General features: G+C 43.5%; 1 protein-coding gene across 1 annotated transcript in view; it reads left to right on the forward strand.

The window, feature by feature from the left end:
* Positions 1-10113: 10113 nt before the first annotated feature.
* The window catches only part of Nsf (N-ethylmaleimide sensitive factor, vesicle fusing ATPase), a 142409-nt gene continuing 129643 nt past the window's right edge, over positions 10114-22879 (forward strand). The window contains exon 1 of the mRNA XM_048445892.3: positions 10114-10211. Within this exon, the coding sequence (XP_048301849.1) occupies positions 10200-10211 (12 nt within the window). The 5' untranslated portion in view covers positions 10114-10199. The remainder of the gene's footprint in view (positions 10212-22879) is intronic.

A 22879-nucleotide genomic window follows, 5' to 3' on the forward strand; every position in this document is an offset into this window, starting at 1 on the left:
ACAGTTTTGGTTCTGTCCATGGTTGACTAGTCCCATTGTTTTAGACTGTGATGGCATCATGGAGGGACGATGTGGTGGAAAAATCCTGTTTATCATGGGTGGGAAGACACCTTTCTCTCTCTCTCTCTCTCTCTCTCTCTCTCTCTCTCTCACACACACACACACACACACACACACTGTCAATTTGACACAGCCTAAATTCACCTGTGATAGAGTCTCAAAGGCAGGGTTCTCCTAGATCAGATTACCACGTGGGTGTGTCTGTGGGATTTTGTCTTGATTGTTAATTGATGTGGGAGGATCCAACACACTGTGCACGAGCAGGCAAGCAAGCAAGGCACAGTGCTCCTCCATCATCCCTGCTCTGCTTCCACAGCTGTGAGTGAGCTCCCTGGTTAGAGAGGATGTTGTGCGGCAAAGCACACAGGCCCGCTTTGAGGTTCTTGCCTTGACACTGCTCCATGATAAACTGTGACCTGGAAGTGTAAACTAGATGAATCCTTTCCTTCCCTAAGTTGCTTTGGTCAGAGTGTTTCAATCACAGTTGGAGAGAGGAAACTAGAACACCGAGTTCCCATAATCTCCACCTAGAGTACCCCTTAAGACTTCCTCTTTGGTCCCAAAGCTCAAAGGTTCGGCCCAACAGCACCACAGGTCAGGGATAAAGTCTTTACCATCTGGGCCTTGGGGGGAACATTCCAGATCTGAATTGCAGCAACACTATAGTTATTTAATGATAGTCTTGGCGGATGTGGAGTGGGGAAGTCTAGAAGAAAATAGTCCTAGGGGTTGGAGAGATGACTCAGCAGTTAAGAGCACTGGTTGTTCTTCCACAGGTCCTGAGTTCAATTCCCAGCAACCACATGGCAGCTCACAACTGCCTGTAACTCCAGTTCCAGGGGACCCAACACCCTCACACAGACACATATGCAAGCAAAACACGAATGCACATAAAATAAAAATAAATAAATTTAAAAAAGAAGAAAACAGGCCTAATTTACCAGTGATGGGATTGAAGAGGCAGGGTTATGATTTTTAAAAAGTAGTTGAGAGAAATATTGTTTATTGGTTTTATAATAGGAAACTCAGCTTTTTTTCTTTAAGTGAAGAGAACTCGGGGTAGAATGTTTTTCTGTTATGTGCAAAGTCTGGATTCCATTCACAGTACAGAAAGAAAAGGAAGAAAGGTAGAAAGAAAGGTAGGTTACAGCAAGCATGGATTGTTTGTGGTGACACTGATGAGGTGGCAGAAGCATTTCTCCTAATAAAATACTTCCTGTCAATCAGCTGCTTACAAAGCAAGGAAAACACAATGTGCTCTTGGGAAAAGAGGAAGGTGGTTTCACACTTTGTCTCATTGGGGGAAGCTCTTATTCCGGGTCAGACTTTAAACTGTAATTGGCTGAGGGTGCATACAGCTCAATGGTGGAGCCCCTGCCACCATTGTAAGTGTAAGGCTCTGGGTCTCATCTTCAGCACCAAGAAAAGAAAAAAACAAACAAATAAAAAAAAAAAAACCCACTTCATTGTCGATGTGACTTTGTCTGGCATCACCTAGGAAACACAGCTCTGGGCTTATCTATGAGGCTGTTCCCATAGAGGACTGACTGAGAAGAGAAGGTACACCCTGAATGTGGGTGGCACCGTCCTATGAGCTGGGATCCTGGAACGGTACACATGCTGTTTTATGTCAATTTGACTCAGCTAGAGTCACCACAGAGGAGGAAGCCTTAACTGAGAAAATGTCTCCTGAATACTGGGCTGTAAGCAAGCCTGTAGGGCACTTTCTTAATTAGTAATTGATGGGGGAAGGCCTCAGCCCATTGTGGGTGGGGCTACCCCTGGGTGGGTGGTCCTGGGGGTCTCTAAGGAAGCAGGTTGCGCAAGCTGTGGAGAACAAACTAAGCAGCACCTTCCATGGCCTCTGCAGCAGCTCCTACCTCCAGGTTCCTGCTCTGCGTGAGTTCCTGCCCTCACTGCTTTTGATGATGAACTGTTAGATGGAACTGTGAGTGAAATAAACCCTTTCCTCCCCAAGTTGCTTCTGGTCACGGTGTCTCATCACAGCTAAGACAGAGACTGGAAAGGAAGAAAGGAGGCAAGCATCTGAACACCAGTATTTATCGCTCTGCTTCCTGACTGCAACTCCCAAGTGGGCAGTAAGCAGCCTGACACTCCTGCTGCCTTGCTGTCCCCACCATGGCGGACTGTCTCCCTCAAACTGTGAGCCAGGCCCTTTCTTAGCTTGCTTTCGTCTGGGGTTTTGTCACTGCAATGAGAAAAAAGAAAGAATACAGTGTATTAGTTGTAGTAACTGAGGAAGGGTATAGACGCTAGCTCAACTGTGTGTCTGCTGGGTCAGCTACTGAGTGCAAAGGCTCTCTGGGTAATTCTCTACTACTTTTTTTAAAGGTTTATTTATTTATTTATTTATTTATTATGTATATAGTGTTCTGTCTGCATATATGCCAGCACACCAGAAGAGGGCACCAGATCTCATTTCATTATAGATGGTTGAGAGCCACCATGTGGTTGCTGGGAATTGAACTCAGGACCTCTGGAGGAACAGTCTGTAGTTTGAGGTTTTATTCTTTTGGCTTTTGGGGGACCCACCACCCTGTTCCCAAGTAAATCACACACAGAGGTTATTCTTAGTTATGAATGCCAGCCTTAGCTCGGCTTTTTTTCTTGCCAGTTTTTCCTAAATTTAAATTATCCTGACTACCTTTTACCTCTGGACTTTTGTCTTCCTCTATTTCTGTATAATTTTCTTTACTTCTTTCTCCGTGGCTTGAAGTGTAGCTGGGTAGTTGAGCCCTGATGTCTTTCTCTCCTTGTTCTTTTGCTCCTCTTCCTCCTCGTTTCTCATTCTATTTACACTCTCTGTCTGCCAGCCCCGCCTATCCTTGCTCCCGCCTCACTATTGGCCTTTTAGCTCTTTATTAGACCATCAGGTGCTTTAGACAGGCAAAGAGTCACAACTTCACAGAGTTAAACAAATGCAGCATAAGCAAAAGCAACACACCTTAAAATACTATCTCCTAACAGCAGCCAGTGCTCTTAACCTCTGAGCCACCTCTCCAGCCCCAACTCTTGACTTCTTACATACAACACTAGAGCTTAGAAGGTTTGAAAACCAAGTAGGAGATGTAAGTCAGAGTGCTTACCTAGGACGTTTGAAGTTCTGGCTTTGCTCGTCCACACCAAAAACAAAAGCACAGCCAAGCAGGTAGTATATCCAAACTACCTTCCCCCAAGCACTATTCTCCTTAATAACTGCCTTCTGCCTCTGTACACTGCCTTTGTTCTAGAAACATCTCTACAGATCATGCATCGTTTAGGTACAACCTTAAGACACACCTCCACTCGCCCCTGGGAGGCTTACTGAGAACCATTACAGTCAGTGAGGTAAGTTCTCCAAGTTCACCGCAGGAGGTGAGCTCCTAGGGTTCTAAGTGACTCAGCCCCTCCCCAGAGACTCTGACCCAGATGAAGGAAAGCCCAGGGGACCAATATCTGAACACTCCCTTGAAAGAGCTGCAGGCAGTTTTCCGACCCCACAGCGTGGTTGTACAGAGTTAGGCAGGCTGGCAAGTGTACTGGGGCTCAGATCGCAGAAAAGGATCATCTGGTTTCCATAGCGACAGTCCTTCCCTTCTGCAGGGAATCCTATCATGCACCCTGCCTACTCAGACTTTCCAGAATGAATTGATTTTTTGTTGATCCCAGGTGTTTGTCTGTATCTGTCAAAGAGCAAACGGCCACTCCTTTGAAAGCTGCTCTCCTTGTCCCCAGCCCACCCTTACACGGCTGGAATGCTGCCTTGCATCAACGGTTCTTCCTTTTCTTTACAAAGTCCACAGCCTTTCTCCATTTTGTTCCCTTTGCTAGCCCCGTGCCTCACTTCAGGAAATAGGTTTCACTGGCAGAAAACAGACAGATGGCAACTGCATCATCCCAAGACTGGCTGTGATGGAGCTGTGAAGCTGTTCCCGGGGTGGGCTGACCTGTGGGTTAGGATTAGAACGGCAAGCATAAGGCTGTCTGCCTACGCAGTGTCACAGGCTCTGCCATTTTGCTATCACGGCTTTGTTTCTTCCTGGTGGCATTCTTTTCCATTGCACCTACGAGTACATTAGGTTACCAGGGCAGAATAATCTTGGGAAAGACGGGAGGCACAGAGGCAAGGGTGTACACGGAGTGCTGCAGATTGCCTTCGCTGCACAATGACAGTGCCGAGACATTTTCTGATCCTGGGCTCTCGCATCCCCTGCCTCTGAAAATTAAAACATGGTGGAGAATTTGCCAGACAGAATGGTTCCTGAACCATCTGCATCCAAGCCAACTGGAAGGAAGACCTTTGAAACCTACACCCTCCAAGGACCTTAAATTCTGTCCCCAAAACCATTTCTCTAACCCTACAGTTTCCATAAAGCAAAGGTACCTCCCACTCTGTTAGGGTAGAAAGTATCAAACTGTAGCATAGCAAAACAAAAACAAAATTAAAAAACCAAACATAACCCAAAATGTACCATGATAAGTCAAGTGTATCACAATGAATCAGCTCAGATCCTGTTGTTGCTATTACCCTACCTCAGGACACAGGACAAACTTCTGTCCCCGCTGTGAAATGAAGTCACCACTATGACCATCAAAACATCAATGTCATCAAAACATTACTCAACCTTAACTGAACTGCTTACTAGGCAATATGTGGAGTCGTAATAAGTGTTTATCCATGAGCTGTGGTTGGCATTAGATTGGTGACCTCCCAAGAAGCAAGAGGAAATATGTGGTGTCGTAGGGTAATCGCTGGCATCACTTCCATGTCACTCACTGACAAGAGACTGACTATCCTCTGGAGAGTTCTTCAGAGAAACGGGCCTGAAAGGATGTACCTACTGCTAGGAAGGGGTTATGGTTGACTTGTGTAGTTGTGGAGGCTTGGCAAGTTCAAAGTCAAGTTTGACAGGACAGACTGGAGTTGCCTTGGGTGCCCCAAAGTGAAATTGAATATCTAGTCAAGCAGCATCTGAATTATCTCTTGGTCTAAAAGAGATGGAATTATTTGTTTGTTTATTTTTATTTTTGAGATGGTGTCTCACTGCATAGCCCTGCTTTGCTTGGAACTCTGTTATGTAGACCAGGCTGGCCTCAAACTCAGAGATCTAGCTGCCTCTGCTTGCTTACTAGGTGCTAGATTAAAGGTGTGGACTGCCACACCTAACAATTAAGGTCTTTTTTTCTTTTTGGTTTTTCAAGACAGGGTTTTTCTGTGTAACAGCTCTGGCTGTCCTGGAACTTGCTTCTTTGGTAGACCAGGTTGACTTTGAACTCACAAGGATCTGCCAGCCTCTGCCTCCCAAGTGCTAGAATTAAAAGCATGTACCACCATGCCCAGCTGAACAAAGTGGGTGTTTAAAAAATTGAAATATTTTATCATAAATAAAGTCATGGCATTGCTAAACTAAAGTAGGCACTCAGGCAATCACTTTGGGGTTGGCTTTTTATTCTGTCCAGACACATCCACTGATTGGATGAGGCCCACTAACACTGTGGAGGGCAATGTTTTTATTCAAACTCCACAGATGTAACTCTCATCCCGAAAGTACTCTTAACAGAAAGCTTAGAGTAGTGTTTGAGCAAGTATTTGGATACCATGGCCTAAACATATAAAACAAATCCGTACACCGGTCACAAATAGTTAAGTTCAGCCAAGAACTGACTGTGGTCAAACCCTGTCCCTACATTGTATGCCTCACTCTCCTTTATCCTGGATTTGTCTACTTTTTTGTCTTTTCTTTCCTTTCTTTCTTCCCTTCCTTCCTTTCTTTTTTTTTGGGGGGGGGGCAGGTTGTTGTTGTTGCTGTTTTGAGACAAAGTTTCACTATGTAACTCTGGCTGTATGAAACTTATTCTGTAGACCAGGATGACTTTGAACTCACAGAGATCCACCTGCCTCTGCCTCCTGAATACTAGGATTAAAGGCATGTACCACTATGCCCAACTGTTTTTATGTCTTTACTGTGCCCATTAGTTTTTATCAGCTTGACACAAACTAGACTCACTTGGGAAGAGAGACCCTCAACTGAGGCACTGACTATTAGATTAGCCTTGTGAGCATGTCTGTGGGGGATTTTCTGGATTAATGATTGATGAGAGAAGGTCCAGCCCACTCTGGGCAATGCCATCTCCTAGGCAGGTGGTCCTGGATTGTATAAGAAAACAAAGCTAAGTGAGCCATGAAGAACAAGCCTGTAAGCAGCCCTCCATTGAGATTTCTGTTTCAGTGCCTGCCTTGAGTTCCTGCCTTGCCATCCTCAGATGATGGGAATAAACCCTTTTCTTCCCAAATTGCTTCTGGGCAAGTGTTTCATCACAGTGATAGAAAAGCAAACTAGGACATTCCCCACCTTTCAGGTACCTTTTGTCTCTAATCCTACCCTTAACCCTCTCTCCTAGCTCCCTGGAAAGACCTCCAGCCTTGTAGAAAGTGAGGTTAGTCATTTCCATCTTAGTGTACATTTAAAGCAGTTTTCTTACCTATCTTCTCACTGTAAAAGGAAAACATATTAAGAGAATTTCAGAGATCAGTGGAGAGCTGAGGGAAGTAGGGTTTTAATTTTGTGAGTGAATGAGTGTGTGTGTGAGAGAGAGAGACTTATATAAATTAAGGCAAAGGGGACAATCACGTTTCAGAAGACAGAACAGAGGCAATCTCCAGGGAGCGGGAGAGCTAGAAGAAGGCCTTGCCAGAGTGTCATCCCAATAGTAAAGAAGCCCTGACTCTTGTCTCCTAAGGACAGTCACTGCAGTTGTTTTGGAGAGCATCCAAAGTAGGTTCTTCGCTCACACCAGGGACAGCTTGGGTCTGATCATCCTTCCAAGGCCACATGAAGTGAGCAAGCTGCTACAAGACAGAGTGAACCAGAGGTGGCAAAGGTATCTGTTACCACCAGAAGGTAACACGACATTAGCTCTTCTCTCTTTCTAGAATGACCTTGAACATGAGTCAGAGCAAGGCACAGATGGGCTACAGAGACTCGGGGACAAACTGGAGCAAGGTCTCTGAGTCCTTCCCTCCTGGTTTAAAGAACAAGCTGTGTCTGCCTAAGGCATCATCACTGGCAGATCCTGCAGGGCTCAGTACAGGATCTGTTTTTAGTTTTTAACCACTTGCAGGCAGGCTGGGCTTTCCAAGATAATAAGCATTCATTCTTGTTGTAGACCTGGAAGAAATTTCCCCTTGCAATTCTTTCACTGTGCAAAGCAAGACAAACAGGCCATGGTAGAGATGGGAACAGCAGCCTGGAAAGATCTTTGGGCTGAGAGCCAGTGTCATCTGGATCTGGTAATTGGGCAGAATCATTGTGATTTATAGGTTTAAGTTAGAAGTAACAGCAATAAAAAGAAAAGTAAGTAAGATGTGCTCATTAAGTTTATGAATCTGTACTTCTCAGTGTCCATTCGGAGGGCTGAGGGACACAGCAGATGGGTGATAGAGAAGGACAAGAAACTTCCTGGTTCTTTGTTTCTTCTCCCCTTCCTCAGAATCCCTGAGGTCACTTGGGACTTAGCTAACACATCTGAGCTGTCCAGCACAGCACCATGAAATCCACATAAATTCTTTCTTCTGTTCTTTGTTTATCTTGAGCTCATGATTTGATTTTTATCAGTTGTTGTTTTGGGTGGTTTTTTGTTTTGTTTTTGTTTTTGTTTTTTTTTTTGCCTTTCTGAGACAGGGTCTCACTAAGTAGCTCTGGCTGTCCTGGAACTCTGTGGATCAGGCTGGCCTCAAACTCACAGAGATCTGTCTGCCTCTGACTCCCAGGGCTGGGATTAAAGGTGTACACCACTACGACTGGCTTGATTTTATCAGTTCTTAATTTTATATTGCTAAACATGCTTCTTCATTTGGAACCTCTAGCTTGTTCCTGCAGTCTCAGAAACCCTATTCCTGTCTCTCTAAACCTGATCTACTCAGAGAATCTCCAAATAAAGGGAAGGTACCAGAAAGCCCAGTTCCGAATTTTTGTCGGCTACATCAGCTTCCTCCCCTGAAGCTGCCAGCCACCCAAGTCCCCACCTGAAGTGCTCAGTTTTGACCATACTTGGGCACAAATCCAGCTTGGGGTGAACAGGTCATCATGCCTTGCCTACATCCTATAACATCTCCCTGCTTTTGTTTGTGGGTAAGGCTGCTCCAGCCTCCGTCTCTGAGACTGAAGAAACTGTCTGGGACTTGCTTTGTGCCAATAAACCTGTTCTTGTACTTTTTCAGTTCAATTTGACCTGACTTACTCTGTCAGTGGAGAAACCTGTTAATGCTGAGCTTTAATTATTTTCTTGTTTTCTTTCATATTGGGCAAAAATTCCTCCCTCCCCCCTAATTAATTACATGTCAGGTCCCAAAGAAACCAGGGACAAATCTCACCACTACCTGGGTGTTGCATGGAGGGTTACTTGTTCGTCTGGGCTGCCCAGCCACAAAATAGCCACTCAGAAAGTCATATTATTTGATCATATTATTTGCAATACTATTTAGCCAATAGCTTAAGCATATTTCTGGCTAAACTCATATCCTAAATTAACCCATCTCTATTAATCTGTGTATCACCACCTTACCGGAAAAGTTTCGGCATGTCTGACTCTGGTGCTCCACGGCATCTCCCTGACTCTGCTTTCTTCCTCCCAGCATTCCATTTAGCCATCCATGACCCCCTCCCGTTTCCCTATAGCTCTACTATAGGCCCAAAGCTGTCCCTTTATTCATTAACTAATAAAAGCAACACATAGACAGAAGGACCTCCCGCACCACCTGGGGCTCCTCTCAGTATTTCTAACTCTACTCCCCACCTTAACCCTCTCCAGCCCAGGGCCTGGGCTTTGCTTCCCTTCTCCCAGCTTCAAATTCAAATTCCCATAAAACTCAGCCATTTTGGCTACACTTTCTCTCTTGAGTCTCTCTTCTGGTCCCCTCTCCTCTCTCTCCTCCCTTCCTCCTTTGCTCTCTCTCTCTCTCCTCTCATAACCCACCCTATTTTGCTGGCCTGTTCACTCTGGACTCTTCCAGATGCCTCTGGCTGTATTCTCCCTCTTATCTACAATAAAACCCTCCTCAACAATACACACGTTGAAGCAGTCACATCCTCATACATTGAAGCAGTCATATTCTCCTTCTCTTCAATGAGGAATTAAAGCCAAGCCCTAATATTCCTTATTGTTTTAGGCAAATGTAAAAGGAAACATTAAGGGGGACTTACAAGCATCTGCTGTAGAAATTTTCTTCCTGCAGCCTCAAGTTAGAGCTTTCTGAGATTCCAGTGAAGAAATGGTGTGAATGAAGGCAACATGGAGGTTAAAGACTGAACTCGGGTTTGGGAAGAAAGTGGAGTGCTAAGATCTCTCTCAGCAGGTGAGGAGCTCAGTTAGGACGCCTGGCATCCTGGAGCCTGGCAGCAGGTGTTTGTAACATCAGTGCTGACAAGGTAGAGACAGGAGGATTCCCTGGGAATTGCTGGCCACCCAAGCCTACATGGAGGGTGAGGGGTCTTTTCTTGAGAAATAAAGTGAACAAGTGATTGAAGAAGACATCTTGGAATCTTCTGGTCTAAACTCATACATGCACACACAAACCTCCTCATACACAGACCAGACCTATGGCATTTATTTGCAGAGTACTCTAAAATGAAACAGTCCTGGGAAAAAGATCACTAAGGGTATACATTGTGCGTATAACTGAAAGTAGTGAACCATAAAGCAACAAATACATATGATTCACTTTCAAAACAAGCGCTCCTGCAAAAGAAAAGCCTGGGTTTGAACAGAATCCGAATTCAGAACCAGCTTCTGGCTGTTGCCCTTCCTTGGGGGAAAGGCCAGTAACCACGCGGGGTTTTCTCAACGCAGAAAGCTAAAAGGCCATTAAAGGCCACGTGGCCAACTGTCATGGCTTCTGCGGAAACAGGCTAGCAGTGAGGATGATAGCCAGCTTGTCTTCAGCCAAAATGGCGCTGCTCGGCCTGCGCGCGCGCGCGCACGGGCTGGGGAAGGGCGCCGGGGACGCGACCGGGCGCGGGCACGATCCCCCGGCGCCTGCGCGCCTGCGCGAGGGCGGGCTGCTGTCGGGCACGCGCGCGGCGGGGGCGGGCTCAGCCGAGTGCGGAGCTGCAGTCTCGGAACCGGACGTGTCCGCGAAGATGGCGGGCCGGGTGAGTGGCGGCCGGGCAACCCCAGCTCGCGGCGGGATCGCGGGGTTCGCGACGGCTGCGAGGTCCACGCGGCCGCCGGGGAGGGGACGCGAGGCTGAGCACCGGGGAGCACTGAAAGAAGGGAGGTCAGAGCACGGCTGGAGGCGAGACAGGGCAGCTGCGGCAGGGGATTAGCTCTGCTCGGAAACTCGGTCCTCCCCGAGGGTTGTCTCCTCGATCCCCTGGTCTCCCGCGCCTCCCTTGCCATCCCCAGGGGCTCGTTTTCCTCGTCCTCCGGGCACCCTGAGGGTGGTGGCCACTCGTGCCCCCTCTGACGAGCGTAGTGTCCTCCGCGTTCCTCCGAGGTTTCTGAGGTGGCACTGCCGGGTAACCGCGGGGTGTAGTCTGCTGCAGTCGGGGCAAGGGCGTGGGGACCCATTTCTCGTTCTTCCTAAATGAATGAGGGCCCAAATGAATGATGCTGTGAGAAGAGGAGGGGTGCTGCAGATGACTTTTAGGGCTAACCTGAGACCATCCCCTGGGGAGAAACCTGTCAACTGTCGAGTGAAGGTGCAATGTCTTCAGCCCGGAGTGCAGATGGATTTGGGGTGTCACGTTCTGTTTTGCTAAATGACAGTCACTTCGAATGCGGCAGGCAGTGCTGTAGTTTCAGGGATTTACATTTTACTTCTTCCTTAAGCTTGTAGGATGGCGGGGTAGGATGGGATTGGCGAGGAGAGATGGGGCCAGGTCACTGCTGTTATTGCAGTATGCATCATAGCTAAGAGCTCTGATGGATGGAGCCGGCCCAGAGATTACACTGGTGGAAAACCTGGGGATATTAACTGCGTCATTACAGACTAACGATGTGCTTGGCCCATTCACTTACACCTGAATATTTGAATGAGTTTGCATACATGCATGCACATATGCAAATGCCCAGTCTATAGGGAGTTGTAGGTCATGAGATTCTAGAGTCCCAAAGAGACCTTAGAGGTCATCAGATTAGTTCCATCTCTTTCTATTCCTTTTCTCATAACCCCCCTTTTATCTCTGGCTGGCCCTTCTGAATGTGATTCAGGGTCTGTTTCTGCCTCGCTCAGGAGCCCCTCTCCTGAATCAGAACATACTGGAACTTCTCTTATCTTTAACCCTCCCTCTGCCCCCACACATGTCACCTTTACTCTTCTTGTTTTACAGCAATAAACTCTGATGATTTCCTGTGTTTATTGAGACATTTATTTACCACCTGCGCCCTTCTTGGCCACCAGAGTCTGACTGAAACCTGTCACTAAAATTAATATACTTGATGCCTCAGCAGCATCTGACATTGTTGACCATTGCCTCTTTCTTTTTTTTTTGTCCTGAAACAGGGTTTCTCTGTGTAACAGCCCTGGCTGTCCTGGAATTTTCTTTGTAGACCAGGCTGGCCTTGAACTCAGAGATCTACCTGCCTCTGCCTCCCTAGTACTGGGAATAGAGGCGCTTGCTACCACCGCCTAGCCTGACCTTTGCCTCCTTAGTGGGAGATACTCTTCCGTGGTTTCTGTGATGTCTTGCTACTGTCCTGACTCATCTCATTGCCGACTTGCCTTTCTCCAACCTGTCACTCAATCCCCATACTCTTTTATCTCCTCCAGTAATCCCTCCTGAGCCAGAGCTACAACTACTGTGTGTATGCCTGAGGTTCTCAGAATTTCACCCATCCCCCACAGACCTGCCCTAAATTCTAAATTGATCATGAAACTGCCTATTTAAATTCAAGAACAAGGCTGGGCGCCTACCTTTGATCCTCACAGAGGCAGAGGCAGGAGGATCTCTGACAGTTTGAGGCCAGCCTGGTCCAACATAGTGAGTTCCAGGATAGCCAGGGCTATACCAGGGCTACACAGAGAGACACCGTCTCAAAATACCAAGATAGGTAGATAGATAGATAGATAGATAGATAGATAGATAGATAGATAGATAAATTCGAGACTGCTTTAACTCTTGTTCAGATCTAAAGCCAGGATCCACCTACCTGGTACTTTTCTGTTTTTCTGTCATTGAATGACACCGTCATATATCCAGTGGAAACCTGGTGGGTATGATGTGTGTGTGTGTGTGTGTGTGTGTGTGTGTGTGTGTGTGTGTGTATGAAATAGACAGAGAGAGAGGGCACATGCATGATCATATGTGACTGTCAAAGGACAACATTGGGTTAGTCATCCCTCCACCCTGTTGAGACAGGGTTTCTTTAGTTGTTCACCTCTGCTTATGCCTGGGTAGCTGGCTTTCCAGCTCCTGGAGGAACTTTTTACCCAGGATTATAGACTTGAGCCATCTTATCTGGCGTTACAGTGGTTGAGGGGATTTGAACTCAGGTCTTCACACTTGCAGGGCAAGTGCCTTATCCACCCAACTGTCTCCCTGTCCCCGCTCTCTATATCTCTTGGCACATCCCCTGCTATACTGTCTGTACAATTTTTCACTGCCTTCCTACCCACACACTAAAGATAATAATAATTTTTAAGGGTCTTTAATTAGGGCCCCGAAAAGGTAGACTTGGGAGTATTGTTGCTTTGAGCCATCCTCGGTACTAAAATCATTCACTGCTGGCGTTGCTTTAAGCCATCCTCGATACTAAAATCATCACTGTTGTCGTGGCATCTTTTTCCCTGATCAGTTCACCGTTCTGCACCTTCATTTCCACCCTCTTTTCTCTGTGTGGTCTGGATAACTGCAGGAAGTTTCCAAGTAGTCTCCTTTTGGCATTTTACCCCACTTCCATTCCCCACACTGGTTGTTCTTCTAGTGCCCCTCACTGTTTAAATCCCTCCTCAGCAACTTCCCATTAGTTTTGGGGAGAAGATCAAATGCCTAACCTTGAGGCTCTTTGCAGTTTTGCTCCTCTTTCCCTCCCCTCCCTTTTACTGTCTGTGCTCAGGTTATATAAGCCTTTCAATTCCTTGACGCTATAGTAGTTTCTTTGTAATGTTCTACCCCCAACCATTTACCTCCTACTCAGAGAACACTTAGGAAGCCTGTTCTGATCTCTCCCTTTAAGTCAGGATACTTTGTTACACACTCTTGAAAACCTGTGTTCCTATTTTAGAGATTTATCTGTTCTCGTTGTAACTGTGCTAGAGTGCTGTACCCGGTGTGTTGGCACATGTCTGCAATCCCAGTACTTAGGGGACAGAAACAGGAGGATAATTGTATGTATGAGGCCCGCCTGGTGTACGTACAGAGTTCTAGGCCAACCTGAGCTACAGAATGTTGTGGAATATTACTTTAACTATTTAAGAATGTGTTATATCTGTTTGTGTTGCATTTGTTTAACGATGTAAAGATGTGTTGCTCTGCCAGCCTAAAGTACCTGATTGGTCTAATAAAAAGCTCAATGATCAATAACTTGGCAGTAGAGGGATAGGCAGGGCTAGAGGGCAGAGGGAATAAGTAGGAGGAGGAATCTAGGTTTGAGAAGTGGAGAGAACTGGGAGAAAGAAAGGGAGGCGCCCTGGGCCAGGCAGCTGCCAGCCAGTCAGACACTGAGTAGGACATACAGAATGAAAGAAAGGTAAAAAGCCCCAAGGTAAAACATAGATGAAGAGAAACAGGTTAGATTAAATTATAAGAGCTAGCAAGAAACAAGCCTAAATTAAGGACAAGCATTGATAATAATAAGTTTTCATGTCATTATTTTGGGACTGGTCATCCTAGAATGTCTGCTACACTGGAATAAGACCCTGACCCAAAAATAAAGTATTCATATTATTATTTGCCTCCACTTCAAGAGAGCAGAGGCCATGTTAGATATTTACCCATCATTATCTCTGCTTTATACCCTTGCTTTTGTGCATCAGTTTAGTAGAGATTTAAAAAGAATCATCAAGTGCAATAAATTTTAGAAAATAAAGTTTAATTCCTTAAAGTACTATTTGATACATGGGTTAATTCTTTTTTCAAATATTTAAGGTATAAAGTATATTATTGTTTTTACATCTGTTTGTGTATGAGTGTGCACATTTGTGCCATGGCACATGCGTAGAGCTCAGAGGACAATTTGTGGGAGTCAGTTCTCCTTCTACCATGTGGTTCCAGACTTGAATTCAGGTTGTCAGGCTTGGTAGCAAACACCCGTACTTGCTGGACCGTCTCACCTCTCTAAAGGTATGTTATTTTATTATACAAACATCTTTGACAGAGGAGTAACCCCTTGGAAATGCCTGCATTTGGAGTACACCAAACTCTTGCTGTAATGCTGGCTGTTTTTTCTTTTTTGTTTTAGAGATAGAGTCTCCCTGTGTAGCCCAGGCTGACCTGAAATTCGCTTTGTAGAATGGTCTAACCTACTCACAGAGATTTGCCTGCCTCTGCCTCTGAATTCCAGGACTTAAAGTTTGCACCACAACACCCAGCCCTATAATGCAGTCTCTAAACACCATATTCTAGGTTGCTGACATTAAACTTAATCTAAGAAATACAACACGATCTCATCAATGTAATTTCTGTTTTATGCTGATCACCAGTGAGGTTAAGCGTTTTTCCTTTTGGTCTCTGAAGAGTTCCTCGATGCATTATCATTGTACAACTTTTGTCCATTTTTCAGTTGGGATATTCGTATTTTCTTATTTGTATAGATTTCCCTTTAGAGGAGGGCAAGATTTGCTTTAGATTCGAGTTGTTAGTTGCAGATAGCTTTTAGATGCAAACAGCTTCTAGATGATCATTTCTTCATGTTTACAAAGTCTTAGATTTAAGCATTATTGTTATAGCTGCCATTTTTTGGCCTATATGTAGTCTTCAAGAAAGCTTAACCTACTTTGAAGTCATAAAGATCTTATTTTAAAGCTTTATTTGCCTTGCCTGTTTTGGTGATTAATTCATCTGGAACTTATTTTTGTGTTTGGTGTGAATTATGAAGTTAATTTTATCCTTCCATATGTGGGAACAGTTGTCCCGATGTTTACTGAGTCCATCCTTTATCCCCACTGATTTGTGATGCTTTCTCTGTGTCACAAACCCATCATCTTTGTGGGTGGGGGTCTGAGTCTGCACCTTGCTTCATTATTCCTCCTTTCTGTCTCATGGAGTGCACCTCTTCCTCATTCTAAAAAATTTAGAATCCCAATGATTTACTTTTTATTTTGTGTGTATGTATGCAGTTATACAAAGGACAACTCCTCCACACATATGCATTGATACATGTCCTTTCCTTTCACTGTGTGGGTCTTGGGGATCGAGCTCTGCGTTTTTCCCATGGAGCTATCTTTTCTGGCCAGCCCACCCTTATTTTTCTAAGTAGCACGAATAATAAAAACCCAGAGACAGATATTGGGGTTCAACCTGAAGGTCAGAAAAGTAAAGCAGCTAGCCACTAAAGAGCTCTTATCTCTTTGGAATCTTCAGACTGAAAGAGAGAGATCCTGTCTCCACAAATCCTCAGACACCACCCTCCTGAGTTCCTATCTCTTCCCCATTATTTTCCCCTCTCCACCCAACCACGTCGCTCCTGTCTCCACTTCTCTAGTGCTGGGATTAAAAGCACTTGGAATCACCTTTGTGGGAGCTCCACTTATTTTTTAGACAGATTCAATCGTGTATCACAGGGTGACCTTGAACTCACAGAGATACATCTGCCTGTGTTTCCTCTGTCGCCCAAATCCCAGGATAAAAGGTGTATGCCACAGCTCACTGGCCTGTATGGCTGACTAGTATGGCTACTTTGCCCTCTGATCTTCAGGCAAGCTTTATTTATTAAAACACAAATAATATACCACTATATTTGCACATTTTAGATTTCAGCCCTTTCCATGTGAATTTTAGGAGTAATTCATCCCCCTGCTTCTTCAGAAGAAAGTGTACCCTCTGTATTTATTGGTTTTGACCTGTATTTTTCTCCTGTGTTTTACAAAGATAGATACAAAGACTTTAATAAAATTCAACTAAATAACTTTTAAAACTGATTTTCCCTTCCTTTTTTTGCTTGTTTGGTTTTTGTTTTTAAGGCAAAAGGTAAAATAGCTTATCCCAGCTTGAAGCTGTCCGTTTGAACCACATGATGTAGCACCAGCTCTTTATGAATCATGCAAGGTATTTTGGTCTTCTGCTGTATTCAGAATGAGGTGCTAAGGGTCAGTGGATTGCACTAGTGAAATAGAGGAGGAAATAGGAAAATCATACAGGTAAGAAGTAATAATGAATTTTGAAACCACTAGAGCAATAGGATGTTTTATAGGTGCAGTGGTGGGATTAGTATTAAGAGCTCATGAACATATAAGTTCTTATGTGACTGACAAGCTAGGACAATATTAGCACCAAGTTCTGGGTCTTCTAAAGAACCCTTTCTTGGGGGATTTCTTTTTCTTTTCTTTCTTTCTTTCTTTTTTTTTTTAATTAGTTTCAGTTACTAGGACATATTCTCCTAAGGAATGATACTGATAACATTTGAGAGATAGAAGCAGATTTAATTACTCTTGTTGAGAATGAGCCTGAAATGGATGTATAACACTCAGTAACAGTGATTGCTGAGCAAACCAGCACCGTTGAAGTATAGTTCAGTCTTGATGCTATCTTCTCTCCTGAGCTGTTGGATAATCCTAGGTAATGCTGTTGTTTCTTGAGTTATCCAAACCATTTAATAACACACAACTAAATGTAAACTATTGCTCGACTCTAATATAGTTCTTTTTCTCTACCTATAGGTAAATTGAGTCTCTTTTATTTTTAGCCTTTCAATCAATTTACAGTGAATTGACAACAATATAAGCTTAATTTGTATTTGCTAAATTAAATGATGTAGTATACTGAGTATTAATGAGGTCTCTGTTATACACATTGAAGCCTCTGTATTGCTTGTGTTCTTCTGTAGAAAGAATAAAAGGAACTGGTCTATGTTACAGATATATACACATCTATTTGAGTATATATCCAGATGAATATTTGATAAAATATATATATTTGAATATGTATTTGATAATGTTTTTCCATACAATATATTCTGATCATAGTTTCCCCTCCTTCAACTCCTCTCAGATCCTCCCCACTTACCCAACTCCATACCCTTTCTTTTTCTCTCTCTTTAGAAAACAAACAGGCAAACAAAAGAAATGATCCAGAACTTTTTTTTAAAGAAGAAAAAGAACAGTAAACATGTACAAACACACACACATACACACACACATATACAAATAAAACTACTCAAAAGTCATAAAAACACAAAATCAGAAACCATAATATAGAAGCTTTTAGGCCAATAAGACAAAGGATGCCCAAAGTCATTTGAGACAAAAAGTCTACAAAAATATCATTGAGTTCATTTTGTGTTGGTCATTTACTGTCACATAGAGTCTACCCATAAGTATGGTTGATATACCCCTTGAGATGCCATTGGAAAAACTATTTTTTCCTTTGCACGTGAATGTCAATTGGAGATAGTGTTTTGGTTTGGGATGGGAGCCTGTGTCTGCTTCCCTCTCTCAGTGCTGGGGACCCTGTCTGGCTTGAACCTGTGCAGGCTGCCATAGTCCCGTTAGTTTGTGTGTATGTCAGTCTTTTTTAAAATTCATGCCTTATTTTATTGGTTTTGTCTGCATATTTTTCTGCACTATGTGTTGACTTGAGGCCAGAAGAGGGGATCAGATCCCCTGGAGCTGTAGTTATTTACACTTGTTTACTGCCAGGTGGGTACTAGGAATTGAATTCAGGTCCTCTGGAAGAGAGGTCAATGCTCTTAACCACTGAGCCATCTCTCTAGCCCCTTAGCATTGCTTTTATGACGTTTATATATCCCTGGTACAAGGATTGTCGCAGTGTTTCTGCAAACCATTGTCACATGACAACTTGTTATGAAAGAACTTCTGAGGCTTGCCCCAGAATGTGCCGACTCTGGAACTCTGCAGTCTCCTTCAACAGACCTGCCAGTTGGTTGTACTGTGTGGTGGGCTTGGGAACTGTTGACTTTGTATCCTGCTTCTCCAATGTGGATAGTTGAAGGTTTTTTTTCTTTTCTTTTTTTCTTTTTTTGTTTTTTTGAGATAGGGTTTCTCTGTAGCTTTGGAGCCTTTCTGGAACTCGCTCTGTAGACCAGGCTAGCCTCAAACTCATGGAAATTCGCCTGTCTCTGCCTCTCAAGTGTTGGGATTAAAGGCATGTGCCAGACATTTTTTTTTTTTTGATGTATGTGCAATCTTGATGTTTGTAGTAGGAGGCTTGCTTACTTGTTTCCTGGCTGCTCAGTCTCCCAAAATAATCACACAGAAACCTATCTTTTTAAATCACTATATATATTTAAATCATGGCTTGCCCATTAACTCTAGCTTTTAAATCACTATATTTAAATAACTGCTTGCCCATTAGCTCTAGCTTCTTATTGACTAACTTTTACATCTTAATTTAACCGATTTCTATTAATCTGTATATAATCTGTGACTTACCTGCAGGGGTCTGTCTGGTGTCTGTCTCTAGTGGGGCTACATGGCTTTTCCTCTCTCCACCTTCTTTCTCCCAGCATTCAGTTTTCTTTGCCTACTCTATTCTGCCCTGTGCAGGCCTAAGACAGTTTCTTTATTAACCAAAGGTATTCAGAGCATACAGAGGGGAATTCCACATCACCTCCCCTTTTCTGTTTAAATAGAAATGAAGGAAGGTTTTAACTTTAACACAGTAAAATTACATATAACAAAACAGGTATCAAGTAAGAATTAAGTTACAATATTTATATCTACTTTATCTTTTATCATAGCTAAGGAAAACTATAACTATAACTACATATTCTTCAATTCCACCAAAGACTCCAGAAGGATCTGATATTACCTAAGTAAACAGGAAGTGCATTATAAGCAACTTCCAAAACTCTAGAATTGACAGAGGCATCTTACTGCCTGGACAGTCACCCGAAGTTCTATACTGTTGGGGCATCCATTTTCAGCCTATAGGCCCATAGTATCCAGCAGACTTTTCCGTGAAGCAGGAAATTTCAAAGACAGTTCCATCTATATTGGCAGTTTGTCAGTTACATTTTTCTGTGTCCTGCAGAATGTCTGGCAGTCTTTCATGAAGCAGGAACCCCGAAAGACCATCTCACCTTTAGTCAAGTTCAGCAATCATTTCTCTGTGGGTCCTGTATGTCCAGTTCACATAGCATACTATCAAGCAGTCCAGGCAAGAGCAGTTTCTTGCCCAAATGGTTAGCAAACTCCATAAGGAGTCTCTTCAATGCCCATCGTCCTCTTGAATTAATTGGTGCTGTCAGGAGCAGATGTGTCTGTCATAAAAAGTCCTGTTTTGAAACTGTGTGCTTTTTTTTTCTGCTACCGCTGAGTCAGGAAGACCTCTCTTAAAGGAGCTGTGGTATGCTGTCAACAAATAGCAAGAAGCTGTGTTAAGTTCTCTCTCTCTCTCTCTCTCTCTGTGTGTGTGTGTGTGTGTGTGTGTGTGTGTGTGTGTGTCTAGAATTCCTTTTCAAGCTCTCTCAGGTTTTATGTGGATTTAGCGAGCACACATTGGAGTGCCAGTTTGTAGTAGGAGGCCCACTTGTTTGTTTCCTGGCTGTCCAGACTCCCAAAATAATCACACAGAAATTATATTATTTAAATCACTACTTGGCCCATTAGCTCTAGCTTCTTATTGGCTAATTTTTATTTCTTAATTTAACCCATTTCTATTAATCTATATATCGCCATGTGGCTGTGGCTTACTCACGAGGTTCTGTCCAGTGTCTGTCTCTGGTGGGGCTACATGGCTTCTCCTCTCTCTGCCTCTTTATTCCAGCAATTAGTTTAGTTTTCTCTGCCTACCCTATTCTGCCCTGCGCAGGCCTAAGGCAACTAGTTTCTTCATTAACCAATGGTATTCACAGCATACAGAGAGGATTTCCACATCAGATGTTCATAAGCTTCAGGTTATCTTTTCTCCTTTTTAAGACCCTGCCTGCACCCAATTTTTCAAATATCTGAGAAATTGTAGTTATTTCTTACAGTTGATGAATTAGATCCTCTCATCCATCTTCCCACATAAAAATTTTAAAATGCTAGAAAAAAAATGTTTAAAAAAACAAACAAAATTGAGTTCAAACCAGGCAGTGGTGGCAGACACCTTTAATCCCAGCATTCAGGAAGCAGAGGCAACCGAATCTCTGTGAGTTTGAGGCCAGCCTGGTCTACAGTGCTAGTTCCAGGACAGCTAGGGCTGCTACACAGAGAAACCCTGTCTTGAAAAACCTAAACAAACAAACAAACAACAACAACCTGAGTTCAGAGCTGAAGAAATGTCTTAGAGGTTAAGAGCACTTTTGCTACTCTTTCTGAGGGCCCAAGTTTGGCTGCCAAACAGCCCATATTGGGTGTCTCACAAGCACCAGTTTCTCTATTCCAGGGACTCTGGTGTCCTCTTCTGGCCTCTGCAGGCTCATGTACATGTGTGACACACACATGTACATAAATAACAATAAAAATAGAAATAAATCTTAAAAATAATTGAATTCAGGGTGATAACCAGCCAGAGTTTAAAGAATAATCAGGCCAAAACCTGTGTGCAAGTGGGAAATATCAGCCAATGCTTTTGCCTTGAGAGGATCATTTTCACCTTTGCCTCCAGAGAACAGGAGACAAGCATTGGCAGTTTTGGTCTCTCCAGGGGATACACCTCATAATAAATGGCAGCTAGTAGTAAACTTCTTTCACCCAGAGATCTGAAAGGAAAATTTTCTGTTTCAATTTGCTTGGTAGGGTCACAAAAACAACAAAAATAAAAACCAAAATCCTCTTTAATATGTTTATCCACTGAGTCACGTTGAAGTTTGGAATTCTGATTTCACACTCCCTGGTTGGTGTGAAACTCTTAAGCCAATAATTAGGTGGTGTAAAGTAGTACAATAGTGGCATTGCCCCACATGCCTGCACACACTCCCACACGTGTCCCCACACACCTCCTTATGTCCCCACGTGCCTCCACATGCCCCCACATGCCTTGGATTCCCCAGTAGCATCGAACATAAAACTTCTTGGAAAAGGTCATCTTCCGAGAACCCCAGAACTCAGAAAAGTCCTAAAAAATGAAAACAAATTTTTTGAAAATATATTTTGTAAAGATAAGAAGCACAGAGTCACAAATGGCATAAACAAGAATCGGCAAATGAAAGTCAGGTCAGCAGAAACAATAAAGAATGGGTTAGAGAGCTGGTTAGATGGCTCAGTAGGTTAAGGTGATGATCATCTAGTCCGAAGACCTGAGTTCAATCCCTGGGACCCACATGGTAGAAGAAGAGAACCAAACCAAATAAGTTTCAAACCAGCCATGGTTACACAGTGAGAGCCTGTTTCAAAATAACAAAAACAAAAACCAAAACAAACCAAAAAGGAGCTGGACTTTCCAAAGGCTTCAGATACCAAAATTAGCAGATACAGTGAGTATATGTATTTAAAATGCTTCTAGAAATAGGAGTTTAGGAGTGAAGAGATTTAGGAAAATAAATTTGGTTTTTGGTTTTTAGAGACAGGGTTTTTCTGTGTAGCCCTGGCTGCTATGGAACTCCCCCTGTAGACCAGGCTGGCCCTGAACACAGAGAGTCACCTGCCTCTGCCTCCCAAGAGCTGGGACTAAAGGTCCCCCAGCTTGAAAAAATTTTTTTCTTTATACAATATATTCTGATTACACTTTCTCCCTCCTCAAATTTCTCCCAGATCCTCCCCACCCACCCAACTCCACATACTCTAAAACACACAAGCCCAAGAAACATACCAAACCAAACCAAACCCAACAGAAACCGAGATATACAAGCAAAAGACCAATAAGGAAAAAAAAAAGCCTAAACAAAGCAAAATTTGACAAAAAGTCTTTGAGCTTATTTTGTATTGGCTAACTACTTCTGATCAGAAAATAAAAATTTGAAAAAAATTATTTGGAATTCAAAGAAAGTAGAAAGCAACGAAAAGGGTTTAGGAGAACACAAAAGGCAGGAAAGGAGGTCTTGTGTAGTCAGGCTGCCGCTGGAGAAGAATGAGGCCAAGGCTGTGTTTGAAGAGAGAATGCAGGAGATGAAGTAGGCAGGCATGGGGGCTCTTTCCCTCCATGCAGGGGCAGAAGGGCTGCCGGGAGGTGAGGCCAGACTGGGCTACATAGCAAGACCCGGTTTCAAAACAGAACAAGGGCAATGATAGGAGTCAAAATAAATCAGTGATGTCTTGGGAATTTTAACCACTAGAACTAAATAGATAATTAACTAAATAGATAATTGTACCTAAATGGGGTAGGGGGCAGGCTTAGACTCAAAGTATTTTATGATTTTTGCTCTATTCAGTAAGGAGTTAGAGCTACTTGAATGGCTTTAGGCTTAATATGCATATTTATATTTCCAAGGTAACTACTGAAATAGTGAAAATATGAATAACAATGGGAAATTGAAATATAAAAATTTAAGAAAGAGAAAAATAAACAGAAAAGGTGCAATTAAGAGGATTCAAAATGATAGAAATGAAATAAACAGAAGCAGTGACAGGTGTGGCGGTTCCGTCCTGTAATCCCAGCACTTGGGGGCTGAGGCAGGAGGATTGAGAGTTTGAGATGAGAAGGTTCCTTTCATGTCCGGTTCTTAGGTGCCTCTGTCACTCTCGCCCACGCTGACGTGAGTGCTAATACCTTTTCTGTAAGCTCCAGCCCCGCTCCATACTGTCTTTCCTCTAAGTGGTTTTCTGCTGCAAAGGAAAACT

The sequence above is a fragment of the Myodes glareolus genome, chromosome 9 (genome assembly GCF_982192425.1).
Source record: "Myodes glareolus chromosome 9, mMyoGla1.1, whole genome shotgun sequence".
Taxonomy (NCBI): domain Eukaryota; kingdom Metazoa; phylum Chordata; class Mammalia; order Rodentia; family Cricetidae; genus Myodes; species Myodes glareolus.